The sequence below is a fragment of the Pelobates fuscus genome, chromosome 11 (assembly GCF_036172605.1).
Source record: "Pelobates fuscus isolate aPelFus1 chromosome 11, aPelFus1.pri, whole genome shotgun sequence".
NCBI classification, from domain to species: Eukaryota; Metazoa; Chordata; class Amphibia; order Anura; family Pelobatidae; genus Pelobates; species Pelobates fuscus.
In genome coordinates this window covers 125,872,577-125,891,949 of record NC_086327.1, presented here as the reverse complement: position 1 = coordinate 125,891,949, position 19,373 = coordinate 125,872,577, and the positions used below count along the sequence as shown (strand labels likewise).

Genomic DNA, 19,373 nt, shown 5'->3' with positions numbered 1-19,373 from the left:
TTTCCTGTAGAGGCTGTGGAATCAATCTCTATAGCTCTGTGCTGTGTATTTAGTTAAGAGATATATATAGGCTAACAGATGCATTGCATTAAAAGATAGAGGAGTTGCAGCTTCAGATTACACAGCGTGCCAGTGGCAGGTCAGTAAGTACATGTCTGTCAAAGATCGGCTACATGTTCAGTGGATTAAAATGTGTAAAAAGACGCTGAGGGGGGTGAGGGCATAGTACGCAGATATCATGCAGAACACACGCACATAGATCTATATTCTGCGAGTTCCAACACATACAATATATGTGTACATTATAACACACAAACCTACCTACTAAACTTATTAGCCATTTTATAATACTCAACAAATCCTAGGCATTAAATCACTGAACCAGAAATACAAAAGTATGTACCTAGGACAATAATAAGTAAATGTTGGCATTCCCTGTGTTTCCAAGTACATCTTGGATTCTAGATTTAAGACTCCCCCAAATTTAATGACCTCGTTTTATCAATTTAGAAAGAAGGATTTCTTGGTGGGAATCAAATCTGCGACTCGGTGGCATTGCAGCTGTAGCCCTGTGTTTTTCGAGCTAGCTCGCTGGCTCATGGAGTACAATCTATCAAATTCATGAAAACTTTTATCAACAAACAGGAACAAAAAAAGGATTTTTAAAGAAAGAAGTAAAAATCAGACACATACAACCCTCCAAAAGGAGCATGCATAATCCACTTGGAATTAGAAGAGCACTTACCAAAAATCTCGCCATTTTTGGCATATTCTGTCACAAGATAAAGCATATTTTTGGTTTCCATAACCTAGTGAAGTAAAAAGCAGAGAATGTGCCAAGTTAGTTTCTTTGTATTTGCAAGCATTTCCCATCACATATTTGCATGTCATGACATAATGTACAATGTATCAATTGATACTAGGTTCTGATTGACAGGAAAAAAAAAATACTTTTTGTAATTCATGGAGAGATGCACAATTATTGTAAAAGAAAGGTTTTTGTTAACATCATATTAAGATAGCCAGTTTATGACCATTTCTCATTTATGGGATGCTTTGACCATGTCAAAGGGCCATCGTGGTCTGTAATTTGTGCATTTTATAACAATCGTTTAAAATTACATTTCACAAAATAGTGGCTTTTTCTCTTCCTATTTCAAAAACACAACACTGAATGCAGAGGTTTTTTTTTAAAGGTACAGTAACAATGAAATAAACAGATCATAAAATAAAGCTCATTTAAACAGAATGCACCCAAATTATTTCACCAAGCCCAATAATTAACTTTAATTAGAAACATAGAAACATAGAATGTGACGGCAGATAAGAACCCTTCGGCCCATCTAGTCTGCCCAGTTTTCTAAATACTTTCATTAGTCCCTGGCCTTATCTTATAGTTAGGATAGCCTTATGCCTATCCCACGCATGCTTAAACTCCTTTACTGTGTTAACCTCTACCACTTCAGCTGGAAGGCTATTCCATGCATCCACTACCCTCTCAGTAAAGTAATACTTCCTGATATTATTTTTAAACCTTTGTCCCTCTAATTTAAGACTATGTCCTCTTGTTGTGGTAGTTTTTCTTCTTTTAAATATAGTCTCCTCCTTTACTGTGTTGATTCCCTTTATGTATTTAAATGTTTCTATCATATCCCCCCTGTCTCGTCTTTCCTCCAAGCTATACATGTTAAGATCCTTTAACCTTTCCTGGTAAGTTTTATCCTGCAATCCATGAACCAGTTTAGTAGCCCTTCTTTGAACTCTCTCTAAGGTATCAATATCCTTCTGAAGATAGGGTCTCCAGTACTGTGTACAGTACTCCAAGTGAGGTCTCACCAGTGTTCTGTACAATGGCATGAGCACTTCCCTCTTTCTACTGCTAATACCTCTCCCTATACAACCATGCATTCTGCTAGCATTTCCTGCTGCTCTATTACATTGTCTGCCTACCTTTAAGTCATCAGAAATAATCACCCCTAAATCCCTTTCCTCAGATGTTGAGGTTAGGACTCTATCAAATATTTTGTACTCTACCCTTGGGTTTTTACGTCCAAGATGCATTATCTTGCACTTATCCACATTAAATGTCAGTTGCCACAACTCTGACCATTTTTCTAGTTTACCTAAATCATTTTCCATTTGGCTTATCCCTCCTGGAACATCAACCCTGTTACATATCTTAGTATCATCCGCAAAAAGACACACCTTACCATCAAGACCTTCTGCAATATCACTAATAAAAATATTAAAGAGAATGGGTCCAAGTACAGATCCCTGAGGTACCCCACTGGTGACAAGCCCAAGCTTCGAATATACTCCATTGACTACAACCCTCTGTTGCCTGTCACTCAGCCACTGCCTTACCCATTCAACAATATTCGAATCCAAACTCAAAGATTGTAGTTTATTGATAAGCCTTCTATGTGCAACAGTGTCAAAAGCCTTACTGAAATCTAGGTAAGCAATGTCTACTGCACCACCCTGATCTATAATTTTAGTTACCCAATCAAAAAAATCAATAAGATTAGTTTGGCATGATCTCCCTGAAGTAAACCCATGTTGTCTCTGGTCTTGAAATCCATGTGTTTTTAGATGTTCAACAATCCTATCCTTTAACATGGTTTCCATCACTTTCCCCACTACTGAAGTAAGGCTTACTGGCCTATAGTTGCCCGACTCCTCCCTATTACCTTTCTTGTGAATGGGCACAACATTCGCTAACTTCCAATCTTCTGGGACTACTCCTGTTATCAATGATTGGTTAAATAAATCTGTTAATGGTTTTGCTAGTACACCACTAAGCTCTTTTAATAGCTTTGGGTGTATTCCATCAGGTCCCATTGACTTATGGGACCTGATGGAATACACCCAAAGCTATTAAAAGAGCTTAGTGGTGTACTAGCAAAACCATTAACAGATTTATTAGCAATATGAACGATCCTCCCAGAGCCCCAATGTTTCAAAAGCTCTCCAAGGTTTTAGCCATCAGAATTCAGAGAGGATGGTAAACCAATCCAGAACGTAAATTGAATGGTAAATTTCTCGAGAATACGTTTAGCTGATCTCCAGCTAAACACCAGACACGAGACGTAGCACAGTGATTTATCGACTCCATCTTCCCTCACTTTTGTTTCGAGTTTGACCACGCAAAGTTTTATTTAAAGCCCATGGCTGATCTGTCTCATATGTTATCACATGCGGATTCATTCTTACAGAGAATCTCTCAAGACGTATCCTCAATTTCCCATCCACTTTCTTTTTTTACCCAAAATGCAAATGGTAAACAAAAAAAAAGTTTGTGGTCGTCTTTTTTTGTTAGCAATACAATTTTTAGCAGTTTTTGTGGTTTATTTGTACCCTACAACTGTCAGTTTGTCAAATCTTGAAGCCCCTCAAGGTTTTGGGAAATATAAATGGATTAAATAGAGTGGATGTTGCCTGCCTTAGCTACTGAACTGGTCTAAATCGATTGACTACTTTTAAAAAATTTTTCTAGCATCTAGAACGAAGAGCTTGTACTCTCCTATGTGGCATGTTCATGGGTTTCAACTGGGAGCTTAGCTAGGGGTAAACGTGGCAGTCGAGAGCTGCCAGTAACTTGAGCAATAACCTCTTAGAAATTCACTCATTTTTTTATTGTTTGTTTTATTATTATTTGCTCTGTTTTAAGAAAGTGTAAAATGAACACGAATTTCGTTTGAAGTTAAGAAAAATATAAATGCCGTCACTACTGACGCAAATTGAAAAAAACCCACTATACATTCACTTGGTAAATATGCCAGTGCATAGCATTAAAGTAGTACAAAAGACTCAAAAGTACACTACAAAACACATAGATCTTACTACTAAACAAACCCTACAAGTCCTGACAAACACATCATCATTGTCGCATGACAGTTTACAGTTTTTCTCTACAATAATGTCCTGTATGCACTTTGTTCCAGGAGAAAAGACTGTTCTGTACTAGTCACTTCGGTTTAACCCTTGCCAGAAGTGAGTGTCGTGAATTCAGGGATAGATACATTGCATCAGCTGTTGATACGAGAGAGCAGAGATGGCACAGTGAAGGTCGATGGACTACGTTACCCAAAACTGGTTTAGGACTATTGCAGTCTACAAAGAGTAGGTGATCACAGGTAAAGCAATCCTGAATGGGTGATATGCTTCAGAATAAAGTATCATTTTATTTAGTGCAAACTTGAAAAAGACTCCTATGTGACGAACGTTGTTGTTTATGTGCTCTCTGATATGCACGAAATTAAATGACACTACATTATTTAGTGTCGTTTACATTTTAATATTTTTGGAGAGCACCAGGCCATTCTTTTTTTTTTTTTGTTCTTTTTTGGCAATGTACCCCACAATCATCGTTCGTGCTATGATCCCCTCAAACACCCAAAAGGTTTACAATGTGGACATGTTTCAATATCAGTTTTTCTGTACCCAAACGATGTGCCTGACATTAGCTTGCTTTTCAATTCTGAACAATTCATTGTTTAATTAAAACATTCCACATGACTCCAATCAAAAGGTTCCATCATGTGACTGGTTTAATTCTTGTATTAGACATGCAGTACCCCTTCGACACTGTGATAGGAGGCACATCGTGATGTTAGATACATCTGGTGTAACAAGGGTTAATACATTTCTTCACTGAAATGTCCTGAACACAGGAAGATTGCTTTGAGGTTTTTGAAAAGCTTAGCACTTTGATGAAAACGGAAAACTAACCACAGAGATAAAGCTATCGCCAAACACCTTGCTTTTGCATTTCTTGTGGCTAATGACTTGACACTTCCCTCGTTCGGTTTCACAAAGTGGCAAGAACATACCTGGTAAAGTTTGATAATGTGGGGATGATCCAGCATCTTTATTATCTGAACTTCTCTGTAGATTTTCTCCAAATTCACAGCATCCAGCTGAGACTTGTCAATTATCTTTATAGCCACCTAAAAAAAAAAAAAAAAAAAAAATAATTAAAGATATAGACTGTAAGGAACAATGGCATCACACAGTTAGCGCACTTCAGCAATTAACAAAGACGACAAATGTATCTTACCAGCCCAGGATGAAACCAAATGTTAAAAATACTCTATATGCCCAAAATAATGTTTTCGTTTCTAAGGGATTTGCCAACACAGCTTATCAACAGGGTATGGGGCAACGAGGGGCCTCACATCATTGGTCAACACCAAAAGAAACCAAAATTCTTAAATTCACACCATGCTTCTCCCAAGCAACATAAGGACAGCTTATCTCTCAAACACAGAAAGCAGCCACTGCCTAGATTTCAAGAGATATATCAGTAAAGTAAACGGTAATCTCATTTTGCAGAGGGGCTGGAATGTAAGACACATATTAATCAATAACAAATTAACTCTATATTCTGAGTTAAAGTGCATTTAATCTAAATAGAAGTGTGAATGAAGCCATTTCTTTTAGCAAGTGTCTATGCTTTGAATCAATTGCAAAGCAAGAATTCTATGATCAATGGGTTTCTTAAATTTCAGTAAACATCTCTTGGCTCAAATGAGGTACCGTATATGTTTTATTTCATTGAGCAAAATGTGTTTTATCAGGACAAGCACAAAGGGATGTTTCTGGTTTTCTGGAGAATACAGCCAATGCAAAGTTATATCACAAGTTTATATTTTGAAAATCCGTGGTAAATGGACAAACTTTATAGTACATCGTACTGTAGTGGTTATGGTGTCAGAAGAGCTCTCCACAGTTTCTCCCCACCCATTGCAGGGGTCAAACCATTTTTTTATGGACCGCCGGGCACCGGTCTGACCCCACTACTTCTGACAAAGAGCCAAAAGAGGTCTGTCTGAGCTAAGCTCCGCATTGCAACGAGTACCTCATTGGATGAGAGCAATTAGCTGTGGACTCTCCAGGGCTTAGCTCTGGCTAGCCAATGAAGCTCCAGAGCAGGAGTAAACCCTGGCAGACCCACCGTAAGAAACAAATATTTCTAAAATGGTTTGACAGCTTACAATGAGGGGCGCCAGGTCACTCTTGAAGTGGTTATGGTGCCTGGAATGTTCCTTTAATTATGTGGACATTTTTAGGGGACAGGTTCACTTAAAGTGATAAATATCACTGGGACATTAAAAAAAAATTTTTTTATTTTTTTTAAATTGTTAGACAAACAACATGTTTCTACCCGTCGGGGTCTTTATGCAATGCTATAACAACATATATTTATAACACTGTCAACGTAAAACACAACTGACTTACTAATCATAGTGTGAATTGTGCTCAGCCTGCGCAAACACTTTTATTTATTTTTATTTTTTTTCAAACTAAAGCATCAGTTTTGATCCAAAACCAATGCTTCAGCTCCCTTGATTCCTCCCCATACAATTTTCACTTTATGTCTTTAGCCATGGCGCCTAGGTAGTTCTATTTTGCCTTCACCTCCTCTCCTTTCGTTATCCTCTGTCTGTCTGTCTCTCAATTGCCTCTCGTTCTCCCCTCTTTCCTAGGTTGTCATTTCTGGATTGGCTTTCTTTGATATATTTGTCGTTCTATAAACATATTCAATTGGCCCTATTGACTTTGACCTTAATTTGTTTGTTAAAACTTTAAAAGGAACACATCCACCGGCCTTATTTAACTCCTCTAGGGGCACCCTGACACCCTGACACCCTTCCCTTAGACCAAAAAAAACAAAAAACACAAAACTGTCAGCCACCTAAAAAGTTAGGCCCGAACTTGGCTGCCCGCCCACATACCTCCCTGCCTCTCTATAACGGTTCTGGTGAGCCGGTGGATACCAAAACTATCACTCCTGAAATTCCAGGGCTTGAAAACCATTTCTCCAAACTGTATTCATGTCTTCTGAGGTCCTTCGACAGATGGTGAAGTAGGGGAGCTGAGAGATTGCAAGATAGACAGGCTAATTACTGCTGTATGCCTTAGGATACCGTGAGTTCATTGTGGTTAACCCTGCTGATTTTTACAGTTAAACTATTTTCTGCAGTGGATTCTGCAAATCAACTCTATATATGCCATTTATTATATTATTCATATTGATAATGCAAAATCCAATGAAGCAAAAAAAGATCACCGTACAGACACCAACACTTCATAAAAGACAATATATTGCCGATATATATGAACACGTTGGCAAATGACATCTCAAAGCTGCTATAAGGAATGAGGGGGATTAATCATTTCAATTGTGTACATTCACGCATGTCTCTGTGTATACTGTAAAATGTTGGCATCATGGTGAGGGAATGACATCACTGGGCAACAGCTGAGGACGTACACTAAGAGTTTATTGTTGCAACATGCAAACAAACTCCACTTTATCTCTGAATCCTAACACTCGAGGCCAAACAAACCTTTTATCTTTGTCAACAGCATCCATTGTTCATGAGATTGGAGAAATGAAGCACTAAGTGAGGTGACTAGGAGACCAAGTATTCACAGATCAGTAGTTCTTCTAAATTTGTGTCTACTTCAGGTGTTGGACAAAAAGGACTTCTAACTATCCTGCGAAATGTACTACTACCAATGATGTATGATTTTAAATTTAATAAATTCCATCAGTCTGGATTATTTTTTTTAAGTTAGATTTTATTTTCTACCTAAATGTTACTTTTAGGACCTGCGCAATATCATGGATCTCCCTTCGTGCACTTCCTGACTTTTGTTTTGTTGTCAATCTCGTTTTATTGAAATGTTTCATTTTTTTTTTTTTATCGCAGCAATGTAGGCCGTGTTACACAAAGAAAGTAAGACAAAAGTATACATATGCTTGCAAAAACAATATGTACAGTAATCAGTAAACAGGTATGTATCACAGAAATAGCGAACCGACATTCGTAGGTTATCAGCAGTGTGTGAATTGCTTCGGGAGAATGGCCGTGTGGTACAGGGGGGCTTAATTGCAACCCAAACGGGTTGTGGAGTTATGGCTTTCTTCTAAATGTGCCCTTAGCCTAGGGGGAGGGGAGGGGTTTGGAGGAGAGGGGGAGTATAGGCTAGTACTCTTTATCAGAGGGACTAGGCCCCAATATTCTAGGGTGCTGGAGCGTACAGTCGCTGGCAAGGAGGCTCTCTATTGTAAAGGAAGAAGTAAATCTGGTATGGCTCAAAGCAAACAAGTAAAGTAAATCACATCTTCAGCTCAACCGTTTATGTTCTGGTTGCTGATGCGTAATCGGCTCTCTGTGATATTAGCGCTATATAAATGTCAATAATAATGAGAAGCATCGAGAGGAAAGGAGTGATGTGTAGGACGTCGGATGGGACATGGAAGAACCTAGCCTTAGCATTGAATTGAAGGGAAGTTTTGACTTTATTTTGCAGCTGGGGGGGTGGACGCACTATTAGTTCCCAATAGTGCATCTTAAAATAATATAGTTATATTGATAATAAAAAAGGGTAAGAGTAACTTTTCAAACTCCACATGTGTGCTACAATAGCAAGTCCCAGCTTATTGTTATTCTTTATGAAAATAAACACTTTATTATATTGTCCCATAAAAATGGTTAGAAAATCTACGGACCTAGAGAGATAGTACATGATTAGACAGAACACGAGAACTGCTCCCAAAATGCATTGGACACACAATGAGTTGGGAACTGTGGGGTGCATGTGCTTTGTTTCACTGGTATGACACTGGGTTAAGACAAAAGGCAAGGTATGGAACTATAATAACCTTAATCTTTTTAGATTCATAATTTTTGATCTATGCATTTGCTAGCACAATATCTCAGCTTGACAGTTACCATTTAAGCAAAGGACTAATAGGTCTGCCCTTTTTATTCTTTTCATGTTTCTATGGCAACAGAACTGTTCAACCTATCAGTGTACTTACTCGTCACATGAGGTAAAAATAACGAGGCAACATTTTCATAAATATATATATTTAAAATTGTCAGTCATTTCTGGGCAGGGCTTATTTATTTAAAAGTAAGAGAGTGTTTTACATAGTACTAGATTAGATGTAAAATGTCCATAATTGAAAGAAGAGTGTTCCACCCCCACCCAAAAAAATAAATAAAAAAATAAATAAAAAAGTGTATATGACTTTTATATAAAACAACCCACAGATTTACTAGATCCCATTTGCATTGTAAAAATACTTTATTGAAATAATTTTCTGTAGATAGATTTTCTAAATCGTCTAAAAGAAGCATTGTGTAGTAGTTTATTAGCAAGGTTTCTGTAGTGAGATACAGAGACCGTAGCAAGAACTAAACACAGCTTTTATCTGTCACCAGAAATACAACTCCGGAGAAGATTTTAACTTTGGTATTTAAAACCAGGCACTTTGCAGATTATGTGAATTGTTTGAAAAAGGCCAAACTGTGTCATAACTGCCTTCTATCGAGCTAAATCAAGACCACCTTTACCCCGTCTACTGCTGTAAAAGTAAGCAGTGTATATCCGTCCGGCTCAATGCCCCATCCATTAAAGTGTCTGGGAGTCAGGCTTGTAGTGGAGACACCAAGCGTTTTGATAACATTGCTTAATCCTTTAAGTTTAAAACAGATATGGCATTACTTGACGTGCCACCTGAAAGTTTCTGTAAATAATTTCCCTAAAACCTCCCCCCCCCCCAAAAAAAACCAAAACTATGCATAACCGATTAAAAGGTTACTTTAACCCTTTGCTGTGGGGGACTTTTGACATGTAAAACCCCCTATTGGGCTCTATGGGGATGGTCCCTTCAATCGATCTAGAATAAGACCAGAAAATAATTTTCAATAATTTTCAGCCTCCCATGAAGGGAGGTGGGAGAGGAGAGCTATCTTCCCCTTGCATGCAGTCTGTATGCAAGGGGAACATCTCAAAGTCTGGTGTCAGAGTGCTGCGCATGCTAACAACAGGCTTAACTTATGCACAGAATAGACATTAGGCAACCAGGAACAAAGTTCTGAGCTGTCAATGTCCCGTGTGCTGGGAATGGAACTAGCCCACAGCACACAATTAATAATATCTCTAGACGTGAAGTATTAAAAGCAGAAAGCCTGCACAACCAGACTCCTACTACCATGACCACTTTAACTCACTGGTTTACTCATGATGGTTGAAGTAACCCATTAATCTATTTTTATGTATGTATGTTTAGCTATTTGACCACTCGAAGACACAACTATTATTTATGCCTGTTTTTAGGGTTAGAAATCATAATATTTTAAGAGAATGTTAATAAATTTATTACCATCTTCCAAAACATACATCTGGTCAGTACAGTAATTATAGCAAAGGTTAAGTCTTACCATAAAGGTGTTAATAATAATAATAATAATAATAAAAACAAAGCTGTACATATATTGTGACACCAACATCCAATAAGAAGTGTTTAGGTCCCAACATTCCACTGAGCAGAGTAAGGGAATTGGACTGCTTAGATTATCAGAAAGGCAATGTGCCAAAACAAAACCCGGATTAATTGGACGGGTGTTTCATTTATTTTAGATTGAATTTGCAGATATTATGGTGATCATGACAGTGTACTATATTGCACACTCAATTTCCAGGCACAGATAGCTTAAAACAGAGAAGTTTGCGCTCTAAGAAATAGCAACACAAATATTTCTATCTATTTAATGCTGCAAACTAGACCAAATCAATTGATTTCCTAAAAGAAGCCATCTCATGCCAATTGCGAGTGGCGTGATGCCTGACTATGTCCCATGTTGTTGTAGAAATCGAGCCCGCTTCCTTTAGCCTGTAAAACTCCTGGCAACGTCTTCACAGCCACAATGTGTCCAAAGGCTTGCTTTCCAGGCTGGAGCGAAGCCGTTCTTGCAATCATAACATTGCAGCTCTCTTCTTCGCTCTCAGTTCCTCTGCTTCCAAAACTCTGGCAGCAGGCAGCCAAAAGCAGAAGGGAAGGACGTGCGGTTAAATAACGAGGGTTAATAAATAATAATAAAGTAAAGAACACTGCTTTGTTAGCATGGCTTTGGCTTATTTGACTTGGTTTTGTTAGACTCACATGATGACTTTGCTGCTGGCTCAAAACCCTAGCGCTAATGACCTTAGGAAATAAAGCAAAGTGTGTAAAGCCAACAAACAGAATCTAACAGATGCATCAGAAGCTATTAAAAGGCATATTTACTAACAGACTTCGCATTATGAGAATATGCTTAAAGGGTTACAATAACCCTTTTTTTTTACAATATGTATTTAACGCCTTATTGGGCACCATTAACTTCGCCCACTCCCTTTTCTTATTACAAAACCTTTTAAGTAAAAAAAAAAAAAAAAAAAAAAAAAAAAAAAAAACTTAAATTGAATCCAGCGCTGGGAGAGGTTCTCCTCGCTCGTCTCCATGCCCCGTCTCTTGTCACGCCGCGTCACTCCGAGGTCCAATAAAATACTTCTCATAGAGAAACATTTCATTGAACCACTGTCCCTGGCTCAGAGTCCTTTCTTACCCCCCCCCCAACCACGCTCCCGAAAACCTGTCTTGGATGGCAATGATAGATTGTGAGCTCATGGTGCCAGATGTGTCCTGTTTTTTTTCTCTCAAACTACTGAAAACAGTTTAACAAAATGGGGGAACTGGCACTTGAGGACTATTTGAACCATATTCTCTACAATGAGCTGAAGTGGTTGTAGAGATTAGAATTTCCCTTTAAATTAAAGGGCAATTAATGAAAGTAGTATGAGGGGAAAAACAGAAAGTTGTGTGTGTTTTTTTAATTTTAAGAAACACTCCAAGCACCATAAGCACTACAGCTATGCAGTGGTTATGGTGCAATGAGTCCCCGGTTGACCTCCCGGTTATAAGTAGTGAGACCAGTTTAGAAGTGGTGAAACAAGTTTGACTTTTTTTATGGGGTTCACTGGTTGCTGCTCCCCTTCTCCAATACTGCTCAGTGATAGCAAGTAGCGCTTTTTATTGAGCGAAGTCCTGGTGCTCTCAGCCAATGAGCCAGCATTGGACTGCAGGGCTTAGCTCAGGAGAGCTAACGGAAGCTTCTAAGCAGTGGTTTCTGGCTTTCCTGGTTGCTGAGGGAAGGTGGGGAGCAGCGACCAGCGGACAGCAGGTAGGCCCCAGTGAACTCCTGTCACCATAACCACTACAGCGCACGTTAACATCGTTACATTTTATCACCTGCCTGGGGTTTCAGAAATTTAATACGGAAAAATACATAGACAGACGACATATTAAAAGAAAAAAAAAAGATACAATTTACAAAACTTATTTTTTTACAGTGCATTCAACCTATAGGAAAAAGAAAAAACAAAAAGCCAGGGACATTTTTTGGGAACTCAACCTCTGGAAATTCTATGCATGTGGAAATAGCAGTCTGTGACTCACCCCTGATATATTTGGATTAAAACACTGCATGGAGAAATAACCACAAGTGACTTCAGAGTCATTTTCTATTTTATGACATTTCTATGTCCTTTACATGTTTACATGTTTAAGCATTGCTGGTTAGAAGATCTAATTGTAAACATACACACACACAACGCACTCCGATATATATTACTTTTAGAACCTCGCACTGTGCATATGCGGACATCATCTGTGCAATCACTTCCTGTAACAAATGGTTAATAACGTACGTATTACATTTGTGCTTTTCGGCAGCCCTGCTCTCAGGCAGACCAGGACATCAATGTCGTGATCTGTCCAAGATTAGTTGGATTTACACTCCTGAGTACCTACCACCATCTTATTCACAGCACCTGAATAGCGGACAGTGAAGTCTGTAAACACACAGACAGACAGACACACACACACACACACACACACACACACACACACACACGAGTGACCCCCCTCACATTTTTGTAAATATTTTATATCTTTACATGTGACAGCACTGAAGAACTGACACTCTGCTACAATGTAAAGTAGTAAGTGTACAGCCTGTATAACAGTAAATTTGCTGTCCCCTCAAAATAACTCAACATACAGCCATTAATGTCTAAACCGTTGGCAACAAAAGTGAGACACTGTACATAAATACATGCACCCACATACATAAATACATGCACACACAGGCATGCTAATTTACTGCGGTGAGAATTATTGGGAATTCAAATTGAATTTCAAAATTTAGGTCAAATGAGCCAACCTAAACACAGAACAGGTAAAGCCCTCATACAGGTCCTAAGGAGTTATCATTACGTTCTGCACACACAAACATTGACAGTATTCGTTAATAAATAAAAAGAGGAAAGAAAGTTACTGTATTCACCAACATTGAACAATTTTGCTAAAGGCAAACAGAGACTGAACTGCACAAGGTTAAGTGGGGCATTTTAGTTTGGAAAATGTTGGGACTTCTTATGACCTCGGTGTCACAGAACACAAGTCTAAAGGGAAATCAAACATTACGTCAGCCAAGCCAGGTGCTGACTCCAACAGGGAACAAATATTCTGACAATGAGTGTCAGGATTAACCCAAACTGCTGCCTGTAATCCTCTGGTATCATCTATAGGGGATTATAAAATGTATAGTTTTCCAACCATATTTAGGATCAAGCCATGTATAAAGTAAAAACAAACAAACCCACAAACAAAAACGTAGCCCCACCCCCCTTTAAAGAGGAACCATAACCTCCTTGCCAGCTAACCAAAAATACCTAGTTATGGAGCATCCGTGTCGTCAATAAGAAATGAATCACCAGTCCCAATCCTAAAGAATAACCCCCTGAATTAGCTTATCTCCGTTTTAGGACAAAATTAATATACATGTATTTTCACAATAAAAGTCACAGATACTCAGAATAAGAAAATATATATAAATATGCACTGCAGTTTTATAAATGCTAAATAAAAACATTTTTGGTTGGAAGGGGTAACACAGCAAAGGGCTCCAAGTTCTGCAAATTAACTCTTAAAGCAAGGTGGCTTTACCAGCGCCATTGAGATATGAAGGGATTTGCTGATCACCTAGTCATCCAGGGGTTAACAACCTTTACTTTGGGTGCAGAAACAAAATATTGAGAGAAAAAGCAGTGAGAGGTGAAAACATAATAAATTGAGATCTAGGCTTTTTCTTGGCTTAAAAAGGGATTTATTTTTATTAATTGGGGAGTTAATAAAAAAGGCTCTTTTTCTTCAATAAATAGGGGATTAGTCATGCCACAGGCAGCCAGAGTCTTTCTCTGTAAATGCCAGGCTCAGCAGTGGTAATTTGGATGGAGGTGTGAGGAAGAATTCAATGTCTGTTATTTATAAAGCAGAGTTGAGCATTAATGACTCTAAATGCTCTGTAAAGGCAGTAGCAGCAGCCCAGAGAAATATTCTGAACATTTTAATTAGCAGAAAACATCGAAATGATACTTTAATAGCTGGTGCAAGCCTGATTCGTATACACACTGTATAGAACGGATACAATATAGATTAATCTTACAGACCTCCACAGTGATGGGACAGTCTTGCTTCTGGAGAGAACTTGTAACAAAATTGATGGCCTTCTTCTGGGGACAACAAAAATAAGTCCTCCCAAACATTTAACATGTAGTCTGTGACTCCCAATAAAATGCCTTCCCGTTGAGACTTCGGCAATTTGGATTCACCCCCAAATCTGCCAGGTTATATCAATGCGGTCCATTGCGACTTGGTAATTTCTTTCCCTAAGCGTGGTTCATTGAAGGGACACAATAGGCACATTGACCACTTCTTCTCATTGAAGTGGTCTGGCTGCAGTGTCCCTGTCCTCTTAACCCTGCAATGTGAGACACTGGGGTTTCAGAGAAACCCTTCCAGACAAGCACTAAAGGTGATTCCTGGTCCCTAACAGACCTTTACTACGTTAATCAACGCTGGACATCCTCGCGCCTTGCATGAGGACGTCTAGCATCGTCTATGTTTACCATAGGAAATTATTGGTAATTTCTTGTCGCACATGCGCATTAGGTCCCATCATCGCCAAAATTTCGCAAGAGAAGAAGACCAAGATAAGAAAGAAGTTAAAAAGTTGTTTTTTTTTTTAACCTCGAAAACACTATAGCGTTAGGATTACAGTTTTGTATTCATAACACTATAGTGGTCTTTTAAACTTTGCAGATACGCCATGCTGACTGTGCTAAAGTTAAAAGGAAGGTTAGGAAATATTTAAATAGAAAATAAACTATAGGTGATTTTTTTTTTAAAGTGCTATGTGGTTGCATAGAGTGCACAGAGCATTTCTGATTATATATATATATATATATATATATATATATATATATGTGTGTGTGTGTTTTTCTATAAGCACGGTTGAGTACCCACCGAATAACAAAAACACAAAGGTGAGATACGCAAGACAGGGCATTGGGACACAGCTGCATCGCACACTGATGCGTCAGGGATCGTTGATTGTCCTCGGTTTACATTCTGAAACGTCCAAATCTGAGATAAAGTTCCTTTAAGCCTGAAACTTCATTCTTTCAAGTACTGACTGGTAGACTTCTAGGTCAGACACCAAATTGTGGGTCCGATTTGCTTGTAACCTCAATAGTAATTTTCATATTTTGGATTTTTTTTTTCCTTTAACCTCACAAACCTACTAAACGTTGTGCCTTTATTTTTATTTTTTTACAGCCTAAAGCATTACACTTTCCAGTTAGGGAATATTTTAGTTTATTCCTTATGCCCACACGTATCTATTGTCATGTGGGATGATTATTCATTGTCTGTCCAGAATTGCCCTTACTTGTCCTCCATCATCCTTGTGACGCTGGTAGTCTTCAAAGTTGCAGAATAAATTAATGGAGGCATGGGGGCGGAGGAGAATTCAGGGAAAGATAGCTTGTCTCCCACCAGGGTGAAATGATATAATTTATCAGCTTGTATCCAAAATTTTACAAATGTACCAAAAAAAATAAATAGAAAATCATAGTGCTTCGAATATTTTTTCTGAACTAAAAAAAGGTTTGGCCAATGAAGTAAATAAAATTTCGATGTGGACTTCATAGTGAAAGGCTTCTGCTATTATTACATAATGAACTACTTCTGATTCATTCTTCAGTCTTAGAATCTGAAACTGGAGGATACTGATAGGATGATAAACTGGCAGTTTGACCATAAGCAAGAAAAACAAGGTACAGTATTTACTAAAATCCTCTCTTCTTTTACATAAAGATTGTTATTGATAATATATATTATTAGAATATGTATGTAATATTGCACTTTAAATGAATTAATAACCATGGTGAACGTGAAGGTGATCCAGTATGTAGAGGACAACGTTCTCAAACTATTTAGTTGTGGAGATCGCTTTACAAACAACTGAACCTCAAATGTCCATACCCCCATTGAGTGCTAGCTGTAAAAAAATAAAATAAAAATAAATAGATACAAGAAATTTAATGATGATCCGTTAAAACATAGACAAGAAAAGCTTGGTTTCTTCCAATTTCTGTCTGGTGTATCCAAACGCTCAGCTCTACAAATATTAGAACACACCGGAGTTTAGGAAGAGAATGCCACTGCCTAAAGTCACATTTATTAGGAGTGGATTGCCAATAACTTTTTTTCTCATTTCAAATGTTTAAAAAAAATAAAAATAAAAAATTATCTATTGGAGTGGAAAACTGGATATGTAGCTGGTGAAACAACTCCAGATAAAAAGCAAACACGATTTGATATTCCATCTCTTAGTAAATAAAAGTAATAAGAAAAGTGAGCACAATCAACAAAGCGATCTGAGCATGAAGTCGAATGGTATGGTGATAAGATGTGACATGCATCTTGACAAAAGGGTTAAAACAACCTTGAAGCATTAGTTACGTGAGCTGTGATTTGCGAAGAAAATATTACAAGCCAGGCCATTTGCACGTGACTCTGTGAATGCCAAAAGAACTGAAGACTTTATTCGAGAACACTTAATCCATGTTATAATATGACCTCTTCAATTTAATATCCTGACTTTGCAAAAGTAGCTGCAGCTTATTTTGGAGAGGAACAATCTATTGTCTTTACCATGGTTAAATATTTGGCCACAAGAGGTGAAAGCCAGGTGCACTAAACACGTCATTCTTCCATATCAGTAGGTCTCGAACATGACCTTCCTTATTGGAACACTCGAATGTTAAAAATAAATGTCATTTTAAGCTCTTTTATTGGTTAATATTCAGGGACTCCTTTGTGTTAAAGAAAAAACTAAATGAAAGAAACCTGCAAACAGCAATTAAACATACCCTTTATTCCAATGCAGACTCCTCAGTCGTTCCACCCACAATGACCTCATTAATCCTTTTGGTCTGTGATCCAATCAGAAGTTTTGCATTAAGGAACTACATTTCATGTGCCACAATTTCCACACTCCAACAATCTTATAGAAAAGCACTGAATCCAATGCTTCTTTAAGAGAAACAGAATTTGGCATCATTATGCTCTGCGTGATCATTCCGAAGGTAAAAACTTTAGAAAATCGAAAGGTCGGTTCTCAAAGAATTGCCACTCGTCGCCGTCTGTGTGACGGTCATTAGAATATTCTTGGACAAATTTAATCATTGCTGTATATCTGAAACGACAGAGTTTTACATTGTCCAAGAAAAGGCACAGCACCAGTGCACCAAAACCATTTGATCAAGATGTAGTGGTTTTGGTGCTTCATTTACATTTATAATTTTAATGTTCAGCTCTGTTTTAGAAGTACACTTAAAGGTGGTTATTTTTTTTGTGGTCACAATCCCCATCTATTTACGTGGAGTTCACATTGTTTGACATCAATGCTTTTTTTATACTGATCACCGTTTATGTACATATGGCCTAACATATATACAAGCCGTAGCCATATAGGGCCAGACTTAAGATGAACAGAAGTCTAAAAACATGTAGTATTCTGTGTTTCTGTGTCGTATGTGCGACATTTATTGTCGCACATGATGGGATCTTTGCGGCCATCTTTATGGTCCTGAACGCAGCTAATTAGTCGTGGTGTGGTATTTATATGGATTAAGTGAAGACTATAAGTATGCAGCTCTCCTTGATAAAGTCACTTTTGACAAAACCAGTCGAGCTGGGTCTGCAAGATCATTTCCATTAACAGTCACCGAACATCAATCTAGTGCAGGGGTTCCCAACCCAGTCCCTCAAGTACCCCCTACCAGTCCCGGATTTAGGGATTACCCTGTTGTGTCTGAAGTGTTTTTATGTTTTTTCCCCAAAAACACCTTTGACACAATTGAGTAATCCTTAAACCCTGGACTGTTAGGGGGTACTTGAGGACTGGGTTGGGAACCACTGCTCTAGTGAATCTTTTATTACCTTCATTTGGGACTGCTGGCTGAGGCGAGCCCAAGGTTTATTGTGTTATGATCCTGACCTGTACACTTCACAATGGAACACTGCGTGTCTGCCAGGTGGAGGGAGTCTATCCATCCACATGCTTAGTCGGTGCTGTCTTGACTATCAGCACTTTTTATTTTGTAAGTGTGTTACAATTGTGACTTTATGTGGTTTTACACAATGTTACATTTTTTTTGTTTTCAAGCCAATTAAAATATGTAAGATTGTTAATTTATCCTATATTGGATGATCATCTTACCCACCATCTGAAGGGTAGGCTTCTCACATATTACACTGTCCCTTTAACTAGAAGTAGATTAATGAACAGGTAAACTTGGAGGACTACATCCTACCAACTTGGGTAAATGATAAACAGCTCTTATCATACAAAACATAGGTATTACCCAATAGCTATTCATTAAAGGACCACTCTAGGCACCCAGACCACTTCAGCTTAATGAAGTGGTCTGGGTGCCAGGTCCAGCTAGGGTTAACCCATTTTTTTTATAAACATAGCAGTTTCAGAGAAACTGCTATGTTTATAAATTGGTTAAGCCTTCCCCCTAATCCTCTAGTGGCTGTCTCATTGACAGCCGCTAGAGGCGCTTGCGTGATTCTCACTGTGAAAATCACAGTGAGAGCACGCAAGCATCCATAGGAAAGCATTGATCATGCTTTCCTATGAGACCGGCTGAATGCGCGCAGCTCTTGCCGCGCGTGCGCATTCAGCCGAATGGGAGGAGAGGAGGAGGAGAGGAGGAGAAGAGCTCCCCGCCCGGCGCTGCAATAAAGGTAAGTTTTAACCCTTTCCTCTCCCTAGAGCCTGGCAGGTGGGGGCACCCTCAGGGCACTATAGTGGTCCTTTAACTATGTAGAGGAAGATATTTTATATATAGTTACTAATGCCGTATTGTAGTAAGTAAAGTTTTGGAGAACTTAGCCCATATCTATATTTGTGTTTATCCACAGTCGAAAGAAAGTGCGCTCAAATAACAACCAAATGTTTATAAAAGGTTAATCCAGTTAAATATATTTCGATCCGTGCTTGGAACCGTTATCATAAAACAAAAACAAAACAAAACAACAACCAAAAACAACTCATTGCCCTTGAAATCATGAGCACTGAAAATGCTGAAAGAATTTTGCATAGGCAGAAGTACTTCAA

General features: G+C 38.3%; 1 protein-coding gene across 1 annotated transcript in view; it reads right to left on the bottom strand.

Annotated features, from left to right (window-relative positions):
* The window catches only part of SIK2 (salt inducible kinase 2), a 122,416-nt gene that overhangs the window by 72,295 nt on the left and 30,748 nt on the right, over window positions 1-19,373 (bottom strand). The window contains exons 2-3 of the mRNA XM_063436489.1: window positions 4,833-4,949; window positions 746-809 (exon numbers count right to left, since the gene is read on the bottom strand). Of these exons, the coding sequence (XP_063292559.1) occupies window positions 746-809; window positions 4,833-4,949 (181 nt within the window). The remainder of the gene's footprint in view (window positions 1-745; window positions 810-4,832; window positions 4,950-19,373) is intronic.